The sequence below is a fragment of the Thunnus thynnus genome, chromosome 13 (assembly GCF_963924715.1).
Source record: "Thunnus thynnus chromosome 13, fThuThy2.1, whole genome shotgun sequence".
In the NCBI taxonomy this organism is placed as follows: domain Eukaryota; kingdom Metazoa; phylum Chordata; class Actinopteri; order Scombriformes; family Scombridae; genus Thunnus; species Thunnus thynnus.
In genome coordinates, this window is record NC_089529.1 from 17403525 (window position 1) to 17423199 (window position 19675).

General features: G+C 39.9%; 1 protein-coding gene across 3 annotated transcripts in view; it reads left to right on the forward strand.

The window, feature by feature from the left end:
• Nucleotides 1–320: 320 nt before the first annotated feature.
• LOC137195791 (actin-binding LIM protein 3-like) overlaps nt 321–19675 on the forward strand; it is a 48337-nt gene continuing 28982 nt past the window's right edge. The window contains exons 1-4 of one of the 3 annotated variants that reach the window (XR_010931162.1): nt 321–1052; nt 4258–4425; nt 17048–17231; nt 19141–19253. Coding sequence is in view for 1 of the 3 variants with exons in the window: in XM_067608412.1 (XP_067464513.1) it covers nt 1034–1052; nt 4258–4425; nt 17048–17231; nt 19141–19253 (484 nt within the window). In the remaining 2 variants the exon portion in view is untranslated. The remainder of the gene's footprint in view (nt 1053–4257; nt 4426–17047; nt 17232–19140; nt 19254–19675) is intronic. The other 2 variants (XR_010931161.1, XM_067608412.1) reach the window with 2 other exon arrangements.

Below are 19675 nucleotides of genomic sequence, written 5' to 3' on the forward strand. Positions count from 1 at the left end.
AACGTACCCTGTGACAATTATTGTGGCTTTATGCTATTATTTCCACTTATTAACCTGTACAGTCAGTATAGACCTTCATAATTATATATTTACTTAATGTGTGTATATAACTGCTTTTAAACTTGTTAACATGTGCCTTTACAGATACTGTTATCTTATTTCTATTTTTTGAATATGCTTTAACGGCAATGCTCTGTGTATATGACAATATGGTCTTTGAATCTTGAACCTATGCATTAAAGTGACGACCCATGACCTTAATATACCATAGGATTAAGATAGTCCACATTCAGGATTAACTGACTATTGAGAGCCATTGACACACTTTCACAAACACTTCCTGACACACTCACGGTAAGAATATTACAGGAATATGACATTGATTTCACATAGGACCGATGAAATTACAATAAAAGCAGGCCCATAATTCCCTTTAGAGAGACACTGGCAGTTAAAAACCCATCACACTATGCAGTCAGGATTGGCTGGCGTCTTTATTCCCTTGCAGTTTGGAGTCCAGACACTGTTCTGCGCTCTCGTACCGTGAGAAGAGCCCGTCCTGCCGGGTGGAAGACTCTCTGACAGCTCCTGGTCTGTGAAACTCACCAGCAGCATTTCAGCCTTCACACTGGCGCACACGGACATGCAGGCGTCCTCGGGAGCGCACTGACTGTTCAGGGAGCGATGGACGCTTCTGCACAGAGCCAGGGGACTGCTGGGGGGTTTGTTGGGTGGGAGAGGGAGAAGCTGAAGGCGTGAGAAGGAGGAGGAGGATGCCGTCTGTTTCGATTTAAGCAATTGGACAGTATAGTCTGTCGCCTGGCAGTAATCCGCTTGCCGGGAGGAGCAGGGAAAGCCCCATCTAGACTGAAACAGGGAGAGGGAGGAAGAGTTTTAAGTCGGACTGGGATAGAGAGAGTTGACAAGAGTGCTTGATCGTATTTGGAGCTTTTGTCCTGCTGATGGAAGCTTAAATGAACTGACTGATACAGACTGAGGACGATTATTAAAGCTGTGAACTGTGGAATTCATCATGAGTGGACCGACAAATGGTGAGCAGAGTTTAAGGTGCACGTGTGTGTGTGTGTGTGTGTGTGTGTGTGTGTGTGTGTGTGTGTGTGTGTGTGTGTGTGTGTGTGTGTGTGTGTGTGTGTGTGTGTGTGTTTCTGCCTAATCCATACCACAGTGTCCTGGGAGGGTTTATTCTGAAGTAGACATAAACAGCCCTTCACTGAGGTTATTGATCACTGGCTCACTAACTGACACCGCATTTCATCATGTCATTAGCCAGCTCTCTGTCAAGTGAAGGTTGTTCTGTGTTGAAACAGAGGCTGATTTTGTGTATTGATAGGTGTCAATGTTCATCAGTATTTTCATCATTGTCAGTTTGTGTTACCAGTTCTGAAGATTGTGAGCAGTGTGCATGGATTGGTATAGATTTGCTGTGGTACTGATTAACAACCAGGGATTCCTCCACTGAAGAAATTCCTGCAGTCACAATCAATTTATCCATCATTTCATTTCATTTAACAAATTGCTTCCACAACATTCTGTGTTTAGAAATCAATAAGCTACAGTGGCGCTTTTAATCATCTTTTGCAATCAGTAACAGTCAAGTAAGACAGTAAGAGAAGCCTGTGACAGCTATTCAGATATTACGGAGAGAAGAGAGGAAGCCAGAAGACAAAAGAGCACATTTTGGTCCACACTGGCACATATTAAAATGTCCCGATGTCTAAACATAGAGCCACATGAAGCAGTTAGTTATTATGTGAAACCCCTAAATCCCAAAATCTATTTTCCACAAGGCTCTGCGTCACACGACATTGTGCTTTCCAGTGTAAGACATTAAGCAGGTACTTACACCTCCTGGCAGCCATTCAGCTTTATACCTTTAACCTAAGGGAGATATTTAACCTTATAAGGGCCTCAGGGGGGCTACACTCCGATGCAATTATGACCATGTCAGCGTAGCGACTGTAACCCCCAAAATCTCCCACTGAAGAAAGGGGGATTATCTTTTGGCTTAGTGGTTTGATTCACACCATGAGACCTTATAGGGTTTTTTTTATCCAGGCAGTTTATTCACAAGGTGACAAGTCAGAATGAACATGTGATGCTGTCAAACAGTGCAGAAGAAATGTTTTATTTTACTTTTGAAGCCAAAGACAGAACAGAGAAATATAATGACATGCATTTCAGTTATACAGTATGTACAGTAGATAACACACATGCAGCACACAACATACACACACACACACACACACACAAACACACACAGAAGCACACACAGAAGCACACACAGGTGGCTCAGATCTTTCTATGTCTGTGGTTCCAGTCCTTCTGCTGCCATCTGGCTACAGAACCAATGCCAGCTTCTGTGGTGCACACACACACACACACACACACACACACACACACACATACACACACACTCATGATACAATTTGTTAAGAAACAGTTTTGTCCCAGTTTTACCTTTTTTTTTCTCACCCAAAAACATTTATAGATTCTTAACTCTCTCTCTTTCTCTCTCTGTCTCTCCTGCTGTCATCAGCTTAACCTGCCAGCATGTTGTGTTTGCTTTGATTGCATAATAATACTCTGGGATGCAGCAGCATTAACTGTAATGTAATCTAATTGAGCAGAATACAGTGGAATTGTTGCACAGTGTTTAGGGTGCAGTATAGAGTCGACCGTTAAAGGAAATCAAAATCGGTATCAACTGAAACAGTGAAATCCATTTACTCTGTTTTGCTTTCGTCTGGTTCTACAGTGACAGAGACAGAGCAGCGTGTGTTTCAGACAGCGTAAAGAAAGGACTTGTTTCACTAAGAGGGATTTGACCAGTTTCATAAGCGAGGATGAAAGAGGTGTAATCCTAAAATGGCCCCACTGTACCCTTTTCTGTCTGTCACATCGTGTCATGCTCTGCATGTGCAGTACATGTCAAGATTCAGTATTCAAAGCTTTACTGTCATATGCTCAGAGTGTGAGCTGCATAGAAGAATACAATTATTAGTTGGCTGTAGAGCTGTTGCCAACTATTAAATTAATTGCCAACTGTTTTGATCATCAATTAACTGTTTTGAGTCATTTTTTAAGAAGAAAATTTCCATATTTTCTGATTCCAGCTTCTCAAATGGGAATATTTTCTGGTTTCTTTAGTCCTCCATGACAGTAAACTGAATATCTTTGGGTTGTGGACTGTTGGTTAGGACAAAACAAGACATTGGGAAACACTGATTAACGTTTTTCACCATTTTCTCACATTTTATGGACCAATAACTAAAGTGATTAATTGTCAGATTAATCAATAATGAAAATAATTTTTAGTTGCAGCCCTACTTGGCTGTCTGATTGTCATCAACAGGAAAAAGTTAAAGTTAGATCAGGAAAATACAATCAGAAGAGAGGAGTAAAGTTTGTAAGTTTGTAAAGTGAAACAATACAGCAGCGACACTAGTATGAACTTGTAGAGTACATTTAGATGTGTAATACAGTTCACTTGTAACAAATGTTAGACATTGAATGTGACCAGCAGTTTGAAGTGTCAGTCAGTACATGTCTTTTCCTACACCTGTCTTTCTCTCTGTCTGTCTCTTAAGCCACTAGCTTGTAATGAATGGTTGTAAGTCGTGCTGATCTCCATTGAAGAGTAACAGACTTTCCAGGAGCCAGTACTAGTTATCAAGTCGGTCACTAAGCCTCCTTCATCTCCTCTAAACCTTTAGCCAAGTGTGTGTGTTTGTTTGTCTGTGTATGCATCTATGTATTGTTGTTGTCTGTTTTATTGTGTGTTTTTCTGTCTCTGTCTTATTGATCCTCCAGGATTGGTTGCCATATTTGTAACATTAAAGAAAAGTGTCATTTAAAGGCCAGATTAAATTTATTGAGGGAAAAGATGAATCAAAAACTGCACTGATATTTGATAATTATATTTAGTGTTTGTGATTTGCTTTCACATCATATATAAGACAAACCTGAGCAACTGATTGCAAATATTTCAAAATTCAAATTTATTGTGCATTAAAGCTCGTGTTTAGCCGTCACGTGTTCCTGTAAGAAGACACTTCTCTGAGAAAAAAACTGCATCTTTTTGATCCAGTCGTTCCACATTTTTATCACACTTTGATCAAATGTTTGAATCCAGTTGAAAGGAAGACTAAAGAAAGGCCTGAAAATGACAACAAGTGACATGTGTTTGATCCTCTCCTCTCCTCTCCTCTCCTCTTCTCTCCTCTCCTCTCCTCCCAGCTGTTCAGTACCAATCAGGTCTTTATGGAGGAAACAACAATAGCAGCTCTCCTCTCTCCAGCCATGGAAATTCACCCATTGTGTGCGAGCGCTGTGGGGAGGTGTGTCGTGGGGAGGTGGTGCGCGTCAAGAACACACACTTTCATGTTCACTGCTTCACCTGTCAAGGTAAAAATCCACCACACGCCTACACACACATACATGCCTCCATACATCCAGTACACATTAACTTCTCCTTACATGCACACATATATAAAGTACATACAGTCACATCCGCTTCCGTTCTTCACTCCCACATTCACTCACAGTGTTTCATCTTCATTTATTTTTCAAACGTGTACTAATGCACAGGTTTCCATGCGTGGAGTCCACCCACGTCAATCGGCATAATTAAAGATTCAATTATTACCAGAACACAGACAAGAAGGAGGCTGCACAACTGAATCAATGAAGAGCTTCTGTCATCACTGAAATAGAAACTGAACTATGACCGATATTAAAGTGAGTCACATGCAGCATATTATATAAAACAGAAGAAATTCAGTGACGTAGAAGAATCAGTAATAACTGCAATGATTAGTCGATTCATCAATTAGCTGAATAGTCGATTGAAAATTAATCAGCAACTATTTTGATAACTAATCGTTTTAGTCATTTAAAAAAATCCACAAATTCTCTGGCTCCAAATTCTAAAATTTGCTGTGTTTATGCGCCATATATGACAGTAAACCAAATATCTTTGTGTTTTGGACTGTTGGTCAGACAAAACAGGACATTTTAATACATCTCTCTTGAGCTGTGGGAAATTGTAACGCACATTTTTCACTATTTTCTGATAACTGATAGAGTAACCAATTAATTGAGAAAATAATTATCAGATCAATAATAAAAATAATTATTAGTTGCAGCCCTTTTTCCACACGCTATTTAAACTTGACACTTGATGTGTCTCAGGCAGATCAGATATAGCTATCTGGTATCAAAAAAGACGTGTAAGTTCAGCCAGTATCAACAAATTGAAACCACTGGTGATAACGTTAAGCCACTCAGATGTATACTTACAGACTCTTCTTTAAAGGAATAGTTCAACATTTCGGTAAATGGGCTTATTTGCTTTTTTAGATGAGAAGACTGATACCACTCTCATGCCTGTATGCTAAATATAAAGTTAGACTGAGCAGTCTATTAGCTTAGATTAGCCTAAAGACTAGAAGCAGAGGGAAACAATGTGGCTCTGTCCAAAGTTTAAAAAAATCTGCCTACCAGCATCTCTAAATTGACTAATAAACACTTTATATTTAATTTGTTTCATCCATTACACAAACAACAATTTGTAGTTTTACTGGGAGTTATGTTCTGGACTATTTCTTGGCCGGGAGCAGTGACTTCTTGAAGTCTCCACTGGTTGCCTGGCAACTTCATGGTGATGACAAGACTCTTGGTCTGCATACTAACATACTATTTAGTACGCTAAAATAGTATGTGAGGTTTTTTAGTATGTCTGAAACGTTAGTATGAAACCAATAGTACGTGAATTACATATTATTTGCAATCACTGGACCCTATGATGGCCCAAATATCCCACAATGCAATGCAGTAGTGACGACAACAACAACAACATAACAGACAATGGTGGACAGCGACCAAGGCAGCTCTGGCATAACATCAATAACGCTTCAATTTAAGTAAGGGTTCACTTTGCTGGGCATAATATTCTTTAAATTAGTTCAGACTTTACGGTTGGCATGGGCTACCATGGTTACGTGTCTCCAACAAGAAGTCCGGCAAGGATAATTAAAGCTCAGTGTGTCCGAAAAGATACCTACTACTATTTATTCACACGAAAGTATGTTGAACGACAACAAATATATTACATATTGGATATGTAGTGCATAGTATGTGATTTCAGACGCAGCGCTGGAAGTCACTGGCCAGAAATGGTCCATCATGTAACTCCGTGTAAAAAACACACAAATTTTTGCTTTTAATTACTGTTTGCCAAGTAATCCAAGCATCTGAGCTCAGGGACTATTTAGGAGGGTTGGAACAGGCAAGTGTGTGTAACTTCACAGTAGCTCATACATGTTTTGTAGTAAATGAAGTCTAGTTTTGTCCCACATTGTCTAATCTGGCAAAATAAGAAACAAAACAGAAGTACAAACATCAAATGTAGCATTTGAATATGGAGTTGAAAGAGTGAGATGTTTTTTTGTAACAGTCACTTCAAATATGTTTCCCTCTTTCATTCTTTTCATTTTTCATATCCATGCCTTATCCTTTAAATGTGCATCTGTTTGAAGGTCCACGTGAATACACAATAAGACTATTTGTGTCTCTGTGTATTTGCTCCATGTGTGTCTTTTCATGTTTGTGCTCCGCCAGTGAGCAGGTGGGACAGAGCGCACAAATAGAGGTCTGGAGTCAGCAGCTAGCTTAGCAGTGCAGTCAGCAGGTTTTCAGCCTGTCGTCAGACTCCAACCAGCTAACCTCCTTTCACAGGCCGGGACCCACACAGTCTCAAAGTGTGCTGCAAGACAATGCTGTTTTCTTTGTTTGATCTGCTGCCTGAATTCACTCAGCCGTAAAACACCAAGAGGATGGTTTTCCCTGTTTCTATTTTTTTAGAGAAACCGCATATTTTATCTCATGTGCACACTGCTCACTGCAGATCTTTAAAAATAACCTGAGATGAAATAACTGCTTTGATTGCATGTGTGTTTCATTGAATGATTGATCGTATAATTGACTGATTGTTTGCTCAACACAAGTTAGATTTATTGAAGGAAGTGTTCTCTCTTTGATATTAAAGTATTTATTATTATGGACAATTGATCTAGCTGACTAAGCTTAATGACTTCTAGCTAATGGACTGAGAGCTGAGTGGACCGGATCAGCTGATGAAGCGGACAAGAATCAAATCGTCAGCTTTTAGTACACAGGCGTCTCTATTTTTTTCTCTTCTGCTCGTTATCTGTTCCTGTCCTTTCTTCTCCCTCTCTGCCGCCCTCTTGTCTCACATTCTTTGTAGCTGTGAATGTCAGACAGTTACAATGCGTCTTTGTAATCTCCTGTTAGTGTGGCTATTTGGGATTGTAGAGAGATTTTTTTTGGAACATGGAGAGGACCATTAATGAGCAGATGAGCAGGATGTCCTGGATTTTTTTCAGCTTTGTAATTAGAGTTACACTCTAATATTTGAATATGAATAAGATGATTTCAATACAGCATGTTTTCAAAATAACACAAGATCTTATTGTGGGAACTATTTAACTGACAATTAACTGATGCTGCTACCATGTTTTTTAGCTACCACTTTGGTCCAGACTGAAATATTTCAACAACTATTGGATAGATTGCCAAAAAATTTAGTACACATATCCATGATACCCCGAGAATGAGTCTTAATGACTTTGCTAATCCTTTAACTTTTCCTTTAGCACCACCAGCAGGTCAAAATTTTCACTTATTCTATGAAAGATCTCTACATCTCCTGGATGGATCGGCACCAAATTTTGTTCTGAACAATGTGTCCTAATGACTTTGGTGATCCCCTAACTTTTCCTCTAGCACTACCTTGAGTGAAATGTCTCGAGATGGATTGTCATGAAATTGTGTGCTGCATGTTGCATTGTCACTGTGAACATCTTAGCATGCTGATGTTAGTATGTATCTCTTAGCACAGCCATACAGCCTCACAGAGCCACAAGCATAGCAGTAGACTTTTGTTATTTAAGTATTGTGCAGCTACTTTATTGTTTGTATTAGCAATATTGGCTATTAGAACAAGCTTCAGATTAACCTTAAGTAGAATATTTTAAACCCTCTTCGCCCAGACCATTGTGGACATGGGTTTCCATAGTTTGTGAACATTTGAAATGTTTGGTGGTGAAGTGGTTGGGATGAGAGTGTGGACTGTAAAAAATATGGATGTAGCCACTGTGTTGTCACCCATTGGTTTCTGAAGAGAGGCTTTGAAGCTCAAAGCAGACGCCTCCAGCCGTCGCCATCTTGGCAGTGCCTGACTCCGCGAACTCCTTGCTAATTCAAAATGGGCAGAGAGGTGGGCTGAATGAAGCCTGGCTGCTGAAACAAGCCACCTAGCGGCTAGCGACCTGTCACTCAAAGCAGCTATGTCCTTAATTATGCATAACTTTTTTACGGTTTTATCAAATTTAAATGGGTGAGTTATAAAAAAATTCACCCTCGGTACAGTTGTCACAAACAGGGAAATTAGCTACAGAGACCAAAACCGTTTTTTGTACCAGGCTGTAAACATGTTTATTTCTGCTGTAAAGTTGGGAATTTTAACATGGGGTCTATGGAGATTGACTTGCTTTTGGAGCCAGCCTCAAGCGGCCATTCGAGGAACTGCAGTTTTTAGCACTTCTGCATTGGCTTCATTTTTCAGACCTGGGGGTTGCTGCTTGGATGAGAATCAGCACCCCCAAGTCTGAAGCCATGGTTCTTAAATTACTCGCTCCAGGTTGGGAGCCTGGTTAGTTATCTCAGCTCCTCACTTATCATCACAATTGGTAAATGACCAAAAGTATGAGAGTGTGGATACAGGTGGCCAAAATAAATTTCCTTCATTGGGTAGCTGGGTTGAGAAAAGGTAAGAAGCTCAGACATCTAGAGGTAGCTCGGAGTTGAGTTGCTGCTCCTTCATGTCAAAAGGAGCCAGTTGGGGTGGTTTGGGTGTTTGATAAGGATGCCTCCTAGGCGCCTGCATTTGACATCATCGGCTGCTTTACATCTAGAAGCACAGAAACTGGTCTTTTTCATTAAAGTAACAAGTAATACAAACACCCATACAAGCTGTTCCTACGAGTAAACATATTGGACGTTTAGAATTTAAACTTTTTATTTTATTACTAAAACTTAGTTTTCTGTCAAAGCAATAAGAAAGAAAAAACAGACCTTGAATGAATACCAATAACGTTTTCAACAAGCACTCATGGATAAATGGAAATCTACAAATGATATCTTCCTGCTCTCTCAAAAAATATGGAGCATGTTCATAAGTTTGCCCTCATTTCATAGCGAATAATGTCAGTTTTGGGAATATTATGTTCATGTCCTGCTGGGTATGCAGATATAGAGTTGTACATAATTCCACTATTTGATTTCCAAATAATTAAAATTCATGAATTAACCATCCATTGTCTATGTCAACAAGAGATCCAAATCCATATTGTGGCATATAAATCTACTGGTTTACTGTACATACCAACCAGTCCCCAGGTTGGACTGTATACATGTGTCAGCGTTGTGGTTTTGTGTGACGTCATCCTTTCTCTTCTTATTCCACCCCTTTCTCTGTGATCCATCCATCCATCCATCCCAACCACACTCATGCAAATGCAGAGGAAATCCATCCCATGTTGATGATGTGAATACATGAGGGAAGACAGTGACAGGACGGCAGACGTGTGCTGGATTGACAGATCGATAGTCTCATTGATACCTCCCCTGGGTAACCCCCCCCCCCCCCCCCCCCCCCCCCCGCCCCCCGTCTCTTCCTCTCCATCCTCACCCCTTTCACTTTGCCGTCTACTTCCCTTTCTCCTCACATATGATGCTTCCTCTATTCATGTTTCCTCTAATCTCTCCCTTGACTCCCCCCATCTTGCCTTTCTTCTCTTTTCCACCATGTCTGGTCTTAGCCTTGCATCTGAAATAATCCTCCCCTCTCTTCTTCTCTCCTCTACTCCCATTTTTTTTCACTGGAAAATTGAGCCATATACATTATCTATGACCTTACAGCATCTCAGCATCTGAAAATAAATTCTTACTTACTTGAAAAAAGGACAAATATTTTCTGTCCCCTCATGGTGCATTGAGACATTTCATAAGGAATTTTGAGATGAAAGGACATTTGTTCATTGTTTATACTATCAAATCCCATTTTCTGAAGACTTTATTATGTTATTTTCAGGTAGAGCCTCTACTCTACTCAAAGGTGATGTACAGCAGGCACACATTCATTTATGTGGGTGAATTGTGAGGCTGCAGGTACTTCATAGTCTCAACAGAATTTAAAACAGACTTGTATGATTCGTCGTACATATTAAAGCTTATTGCAAAGCCTGACCCAGTTTGGCTTGAAACAAGTTTGTGTTGTCAGAAATTAAGCACACCAGGAGCAAGATTCAGTGTGTTTTATCAGTATTAGTGTACACTCAGCCATACAGACAGTCACAGATGGCCTGGCTCTTTCTTCAGAAGAGACTTCAAGGGCAAACTGTGAAGAATTAACCGCTGTATCAGCTCAGCAGTGCTGCTCTCTTTTGTGTGTGTGTGTGTGAGCCTTTGCACATTGGGTCAGTGTGCTGGTGTTCTAGTGTTTTTTCTTGTATGCTTTTTATGTGTATCTGAAAGCTAAATCACAAAGATGAGACATCAGGCCTCCAGGAACTCTAGTTTCTTGCATGCATCTTCATTTATATCCCTTCTTTTTAAATCTTTTTTTCCCTTTGCCTCTTGTTTTCATTCCCTGGACCCTTTTGCTCGAGCCGTAGGCAGTAAACAAAGAAATCATTATCCGCGGCCTTTTTGCCAATTGTGTGTTTGTGTGTATACCTCAAGCACTTCAATTTAATAGGCTACAAATCACTGTTAACATTTGTTGAAGAAAAGTATTTAAATACTTCACTGCCCCAAATGAACTGCAGCTGAACCTTCCCCCTGATGAGCAGAAGGGAAGGAAAGCAGGAGGCTGGTGAAGAATGAAACTGATGGAACAGAGATTAAAGAAGAGAATCAAGAGAGGGAGGAGAAAGAAAATGCATAGTGCATTATTTTATTTACTCATTAATATTTATATGATTTATTTGTGCCCTGAAATTCATTTCAGGACTCAGAGCTACTCTTCTAACCTATCATGTCTAAATCGGAGACACACTGAATTACAAAGGCATCACTGTCCTGTGACCATTTTCTGATCATTTGTTTGGGATCTCTAACAGTGCTAAGTGTAATCCTTGTTTGGACTTGCCAGGTGATAATTGAACCCCAAACTGCTGCACTGCTGCTGCCACTCACTTCTTATTGAGCTGCTTTGTGAGCAAAAGAGCAATTCTCTGTCCTTTAGTTTCAGTATATCTTTTCATTTGTGGTTCTGTGATGGTGGGATGAGCTGTCCGATGTCTGTCTGCTGACTCCCTTGATGCATTCAAGAAATGTCTGAAAACTCAGCTCTTCCACCAACACCTCAACACTTGAGCCCCTCTAATCTTTTAGCACTGTCTTAATTGTTGCACTTCTTTCTTATTGTTTATGGTATTTTTTTGTGCAAAAAAACACATAAAGGAAACCCCAACCCTTTGTCTAGCACTCTTTGTCATTACACTTGCACCTGGTCAGCTACTTGAGAATTTTTACCACGGCTCTTTTTGAGTCACTGTCCTCTAATGCTTGATTGTCTTGCCTCACTTGGAAGTCGCTTTGGATAAAAGTGTCTGCCAAATGGCAAAATGTAAATGTCTATCGTGTGACTGTGATGTTGCCTGTATTACTTTACATGAAATCTCTTTTGATTGTCATTTCCATCTGGTGAGAATAAGTCATACGAGTCAGAGGTCCCTGCACAGACTGCCTCCAGGATTCCCGGGGTCATGGTGGCTGCCGAAACAGACAGCTGACTGACTCGCTGGAGTCTGGCTGTTCTACACAGGGAGATAGAGTGGGGGCTGGATGGTTGTAGATGGTCGTAAATGGCTGCTATTCTCTCTACCACTGAATCTACAATCACCATTGATGTAATGATGGTTGAATTCACTGAAATCTATGATGTCAATATGATGTCAGTAGCTCTATATACATATGTAGCTAAGAAAATGAAATATTTTTTATTATTTTAGTGGTCAGTGATGATCTTGAGCTTGTTTATAGCTAAACTCATAGTCCATTACCATTAAATACAACAGGACTGTTGACTGCTGCGTTTCATGTAGCTGCTGGCGCTCCGCAGGCTGCATGGGAACTGTCTGGTGACTGCTGATTCAGCACACAGAGCAGAGACTAAATATGGAAAACCTTCAGAGTTTGGGACAACAGGTGGGGTCAGGGTTAGGTCATGTGGGGGTCGTAAGGTCTTGCTTGACAGGTACGGCATGGGGAGAGACTGACAAGTCTTTGACCTATTTGAATTTAAGCTTCAGTCAGCAAGTTCAAGTTGCTGCGGGAAGATTTGTCCTGACTGTCCATGAAAGACTAAAATGTCATGTGCCAGAGGCAATAATGGATGGTAACAGGAAGGCACATACTCATTTATATTCTGGGAGCTCGTTGCTGTGACATCTGTGTTATAATTTCTTACATTGTAAATCTGTGAAATAAAATCTTTAGCTTACTTAACTGGTGTTAATTAAGGAATTTTGATCTGAGTTGTGACTTGACAAAAGATAAAAACCTTACACATTATCTGCTAAATGTGGCTAATAGTTCATCTTTATTAAGTGCAAAGTTTCAGTAGAGACCAGCGATTATTGTCAATCTAATAAAGATGCACTGTAAAATCTCAATTAGACAAGATTGATAAAAAAAAGAGCTGTAAAAGTATGAAAACTCCTCATAGAATAATGGAAATGCTGCCTTCGGCTAGAGCTGCTGGTCAGTCTTCAGTTCTGTTGCCAGTTCTGTCACGTGCCTTTGACACAGTTAACCATCAAATCCTCCTCTCCACACTCACTGAGCTTGGCATCTCAGGATCTGTCCTCCGCTGGTTCATGTCCTACCTCTCAGGGAGGTCTTGTGTATCTTGGAGGGGGGGAGTGTCTAAATCACACATCTTATCCACAGGGGTTCCTCAAGGGCCAGTGATCAGTCCCCTTCTCAATATACACCACCTTACTTGGTGCAGTAATCCGCTCCCATGGCTTCTCATACCACTGCTATGCTGACGATACCCAACTCCTCCTGTCCATCCTGCCGGAAGACCTCACGGTTTCAGCAGGGATCTTGTCATGCCTTACCAATATCTCGGCATGGATGAAGGAACGCCATTTTCAGCTTAACATCTCTAAGACTGAGCTCCTCGTCATCCCAGGCAGTCTCTCTATACAACATCAGGTCAACATCCAGCTCAAATCAGCCCAACTCATGCCTACAAAGTCTGCCTGAAACTTGGGTGTCATGATCTGACCAACTAACCTTTAAGGTTCACATGGCCTTGATTGCTCGGTTGTGTCGATTTGCCCTGTACAACACCAAGAAGATCAGACCCTTCCTGTCTCAGCATGCAACACAACTCATGGTACAGGCTCTCCTAATATCACGCATTGACTACGGCAACTCCTGACTGGTAGGTCTCCTCACAACAGCACGTCTAGTCTTCAACCAGCCCAAAACAGCATGTCACCCCACTGTTCGTATCCCTCCACTGGCTCCCAGTTGCTGCCCGCATCAAATTCAAAACCCTGACACTCGCTTGAAAAACAGCAACCAAAACGGCTCCTGCCTACCTGAACTCCCTCATTCAGGTCTACATAACCTCTCACTCACTACGCTCAATGAAAGGCACCTGGCGCTACCACCACAACAGGGCCCTAAGTCACTCGCCTGACTCTTCTGTTCTGTAGTTCCCCGGTGGCGGAATGAGTTACTGAACACCATTCGATCTGCAGAGTCCCTCTGGATCTTTAAAAAAAAAGGTAAAGACCCAGCTCTTTCGTGAACACTTTCACACCTTATGGACTGGAAAAAAAAGTTAATACCTGCTTCTATGCACTCTATTGCCTTTTGTCACCTACTGTGTGTCTTATCAGATCTGAACTTAGCTTCATGGCACGTACTTGCATTGTTCTCTCCTGAATAGATCCTTGCTTGTGTTGTATTAACTCTCATGTATGTTGCTTTGGATTAAAGCGTCTGCCAAATGAAATTCTAACATTATAACAAGAATAGCAAAATGTAACAAACTACATATATCCAAATCAATGAATGTCTTACTTATTCAGATCATGTCATAAAATACATCCTAGCTGAATATTTAAGAAGTATCATTAAGCACAGCCAGTGTAAGTACTCATGCATGGATGCCCCTCTGTGAGCACAGTTTTTGAAAATGGCCTGTCCTCTAAAATCCAAATATAACAGAGTTTCCTCCAGAGAGGCCAAGCCTCAACAGCTCCCTCTCTTTCCTGTTTTCCTCCACATCTTAATAGCTTTCCATTTAGACAGTGATGAATGTGTGAATGCTATCAGCTGGGCAAGAAAGAAGGAGAAGGACTTGGCTGCAATCCTCAAGAGTGTGTATCCGTTTGAATGAGTGGGAAACTGAAAAAGAGAGAAAGAGTATCTCTATATGCATATGTAGGTTTGCATATATCATGTTATCAGCATATTGCCTTTTGAATCCCCCTGGATAATAAAAAATGGTTGACTTGTTGGACACGTCTGTGTGTGTGTGTGTGTGCGTGTGTGCATTGATGTGTGTTATGTGTACAGCACATACACAAGAGAGTGTGTGTGTGAGCTGTAACTCTTCCACTGTGAACAGCTTTAGTCTCAGGCAGACTGTTAAAGGTCAGGCTGGCATTTTAAAGTTGTGCGACAGCAGCTTTGCCATGACAAGAATACCATATCAAAGACAGAAGAGACAGAGAAAAACAAAAATAGTGAACAATGTTTCTCATGTTCAAGAGGGATGTCCTAGTTATATGAAAAAAACTGAGAGTGTAAGAGAGTGATAAAGATGAACTTGCTTGTGGGAAACAACAAAAGCATCATATCTGTGATGGAAAATCACAAATTTTTACACATATACTACAAACAGAAGTTCAGATCTATGTTACACATATCAAAATGTTGGACTACCATTTTAATCGATTAATTGTTTTGTTTATAAAATTTCAGCAAACAGTGAAAAATGCCTGTTATAATTTCTTAGAGCCTTTAGCTTCAAATTGTCACATTTGAGAAGCTGAACCATTCATTTTCTCTCGATCTAGTTTAAATACAGTCAGGAGTAGAGTCGAGTAATTCAGCGAAAACAGAGAACAAGAAATGAGAGCAAACCATAATACTGGTTGGATTGAACAGTCTGCTTGTTCAATTAAAGGGCTCCAGGCAGTAATGACACATTTTTATGGTCAGCATTTAGAGGATATAGTGTAACTGCAGGCATTCCAGTGATAGAATGTTCAGTGAATTTACAATATAATTATCTATGTAAGATCATAATATATAAGATATGTAACATTTTTAAATGGAAATGAAAATTACTGTGGTCCTCAGGTTTCATGAAAGCCCTTTAAAGCCTTTCTTTTCTAAATGAAAATTGAATGATTCATGTGTTTGGCTCAAGGCTTGTATCAAGAAGAACGCTTAAATTTTGCTTTACTGTCTTTATGTCTTCACGTTGGCTCCAAAAGATAAATACATTAGGCAGCTAGACTGCTTGTCTTGCTATACAGTGTCTGGCTCTCTCTCTCGCTCTCTCTGTCTGAGCCACTTAACACACTGGCTCGGATCAGATCAGATCCATTCACTCCGCTGGGTTTAGAGCCATTAGCTTAATTAGAGACCAGACATTCAATTCACTGTCAGATATCTTGATATGTTGGCTGCCTTTCAGATGTCAAACCTACAGTACATGCAGGTTATATCATGGTGCCACTCAGTATATATACTGCGGTATATACTGTACTTTCCACTGACTGGGCTTGTACACTACAGTAACATTATTGTGACATACTGTATACAGTTTGTGTTTATCAGTGATTAAATTCATTGTAAGGACACGTTTGATAAAAATCTTTTCATTTGAAGCATTATAAGAGCATTTTTTCTTGGTAGTGTCCACCAAATACACGTTACAAATACCATAAAACACACCTGATGGGAGTTAAGCTCAGTGCCTCCCTGATAGCTGGAGCAAATCATTGTTCAGCTACTTTTAAACTCCGCTCAGCAGAGGTCTCCTCACCCTGAACACAGCTGACCCAGAAGCAATCATTTGGCTGAAGGACTTTGTATTTGCAAATTAAAAGCAATGTATCATGCTGTCAGTATATACAGTAAACACAGTGTGCTCTCACACACAGTCTCTTTGGCTACACGTGCATGTATCACACAACACTGCCTCCCTAACAATAAATATAAAAATACTTATTGAGTTTAAATATGGTCGGAAAAGCTGTAATTTATGATTGGACACATGCAGGTACACATTTACCAAATGAGATTTACACACAGGCACATACAGTATGCAATATATTCTCATATATATGCAGAGACAACCATAACAAGCTGTATAAATTCACAGATTAGACAGCTACTAGTCTAATCCCCTAAACCAGATTAGAGTATGAACCCCTTAGAGGTCAGAAAAAACAGCAGATTGCACTCTCAACAGCCCCACCCCCTCGATCACTACACACACACACACACACACACATACAAACACTATACTGACAATGTTTGCTTTTAGCGACCCTCAAACCAGAAGGCGAAACCTCTAGATTAGTTAATTAAAAATGGTGTCTGTGTCAAGACAGGCTGACAGCTAAAGTTTCTTTTTTACAGCAGCAACTTGTGGATTATTATATACATATAGTGTTCATATATTGGTTTAATTATAGGCACAGAATCAGAAATGCATGCAAAACTTATTTTTGTGGTAATCTTGGCAGTTTGTCCTAAAGAACTTGCCTTTATTTTAGAGAGGAAATAGTATCTATTACTATCACCTGTCACACAGCACACATTTCTTTCTTTACTTCCTGGTTAGTCAGTCTGCCTTCTATTTCTGAGGAATAAAGCGAGCCACTTTCTCTCTCTGTCTGTCCAGTATGCGGCTGTGATCTGGTGCACTCGGGTTTCTTCCACCACTCTGGCGAGTACATCTGTACCGAGGACTACCAGCGTCTCTATGGGACCCAGTGTGACAGCTGTGACCAGTACATCACCGGAGAGGTGGTATCTGCCCTGGGCAGGACATACCACCCACACTGCTTTGTCTGCAGCCTCTGCAGGTACAGTAAAAGGAACGATTTCAAAATTTATGAGCCTGCTCCTAAGCCTGCTGACTACTCATGTAATTTCTCTCCTCATATTCAGAAATGTAATTTTCTCTGCACTGCTACAAACATATATTTCCTGCAAGGATTACCCCCCAAAAATCCTGGATTCTACTTCCTTTATTGCAAATTGATAGATCTCTCAGAATTTAAAAAGCCCCCCCCCCCCATAAGAAGTATGCTCTGTATTACTTTTTATGATGACTAAGTATTACCTGTAGTAGTATAATTGTTTTAGGGTATGTCACCCACACAAGTAAATGTGTCAGAGTGGAGCAGGAAGTTGGTGAGAAAGCACATCCAAGAGCAAACGAGTTAAGTGTTTAAAATGTTTTAAATATGAAACTTCATATATGTGTGTATCTGCACCATCATAAGAACACACTGTTCTGAAATTTCGAATGAAGCTTATTGATTTTGAAAGTGGCTGAGTCAGCACATTGCAATAAAATTATGTCTCTCAAGAGACTTTTTGTCAAAATATTGACCTCAATCCCACAACAACCACTCTGAATTTAAAAAAAAACTACCCAGAAGACAGACATAGATTAATATAGAGCAGTGGGCAGTATTCTGACACTACTATTTATCAATGTGATTTTTTTGTTTAGTTATTGATATTTTCATCCCTGTCCCCCAGCAATTACACTTATACTGCACTACAAATTTGTTTAGCCAGTTATGTTTTTTAAGGTTAAATAAATTGCTGCCAGATTTATGTTCAGTAGGAATGTTTTACTGTGTTGATACAGCCTGAAAACTTTCTAACAGCATCAACTTCTTGCTTTTAGAGGTAGAAGTATAGATTCATACATTCAATCTGATCTAAATGTGAACAGCATAGCGCCATCACCAGATACAGGATGGGAACCTGCTATAACTCCTATTATCTTTTACTGCAATATACAGATTATGCACAAATAATATATATGTATGAAATACATTTAATATCTAATATCTAAGTATATATTGTCACACAATACTTATTGGGTTTTTAAAATACAGGAATCTAGTGTTGAATGGTATTTGTACTCAGGCTGAGCTTCCTGTGTTTCTGTTTTCTTTATGAGTTATCAACCTTATTTTCTATCAGAGGAGTTTTGCAAACTTCTGCTGTGGTCTGGCTACAGATTTGTATGTCTGGTCAGCTCTGCCCTCAAACTTTGATGGTACTGGGCAAAAGGGCCGAAAGGCTTTTATTGTATGTCTTAATTTATACTTTATGGCCTTTTTTAAATTATATTTCACCCCTGTCTCCTGAAAAATAATAACAAAAAACAGATGTGCATATTTAGGTTTAAGCAAAAAGAGAAATAATAATTACAATCTGGAAAAACTGGAACTGGGGGATCAGGGCGGTGCTCCACCACTGTTTCATTTTTCAGGAACAACCCAGAAACATGATCCCATATCTCATCGGATACTGAAGCTCCATTCGTTTATACATTTTTCTGTGGGCAATTCGAGAAGCAATATCCAAAATTGTATGATTTCCAGTGCTGTGGGAGTAATGGGAGAGATAATCCTCAGGCGTTGCTGTTGACTGTTTTATTGGCACTATTCCTTCATTATGAAATAGTCCCAATATAAACACATTGCTGTGGATTTGTAAAATATCAGTTTTCATTGCTGTGAGAACCAGAAATCTCATTCCATTTACATCCATTATGTTAGGATGGTGATAAAAAATATCTATTGCATTTTTCAAAACTGCAAATGAAACTGAAACTATCACAATAAATGGTTTTGGATGAACTGACCCTTTAACTACTGTATATGTGGCAACAAGTTGAATTTCCGTAGTTCCATATCTGCATGGATTTGATGAAAATTTCTGTGTGTGTGTGTGTGTGTGTGCTCTCAGGAGTCCCTTCCCTATTGGAGACAGGGTGACCTTCTGCGGGAAGAAGTGTGTGTGTCAGCAGTGCTCACACACTCTGAAGAGCGACAAGCCGGTCAAGGTCCATGGACCAAGCTGTAAGAAACAAACACATACGCGCACATACTGTTCACCTTTTATGCTGATAAAATATATATGCACACTGACATCCATGCATGTGACACCATGCTTATACTGTAAATAAAAAAACTGCAATGTGACATACAGTATAACAGGAATAATCCATGACAAGCTGTGCATTTATCCAAAAATATTACATGGAGTGAGTTCCGTTATTTTTGATAACACCATAGCTACTTGTCAACAACAACAAAACAGAATTATTGCTTATTAATATTTTGGGGCAATGCACACTATTGTTGGATTAAACATTATTTGCCCAGATCATGGACATTCATTCTTAGCCTTGGGAACAAACAGTATGTGATATATATGTGGGAAAAAATAATTGCTTTCTTCCAGAGCCTTTAATTGCATCTGACCATCTTCATTAGTGAAT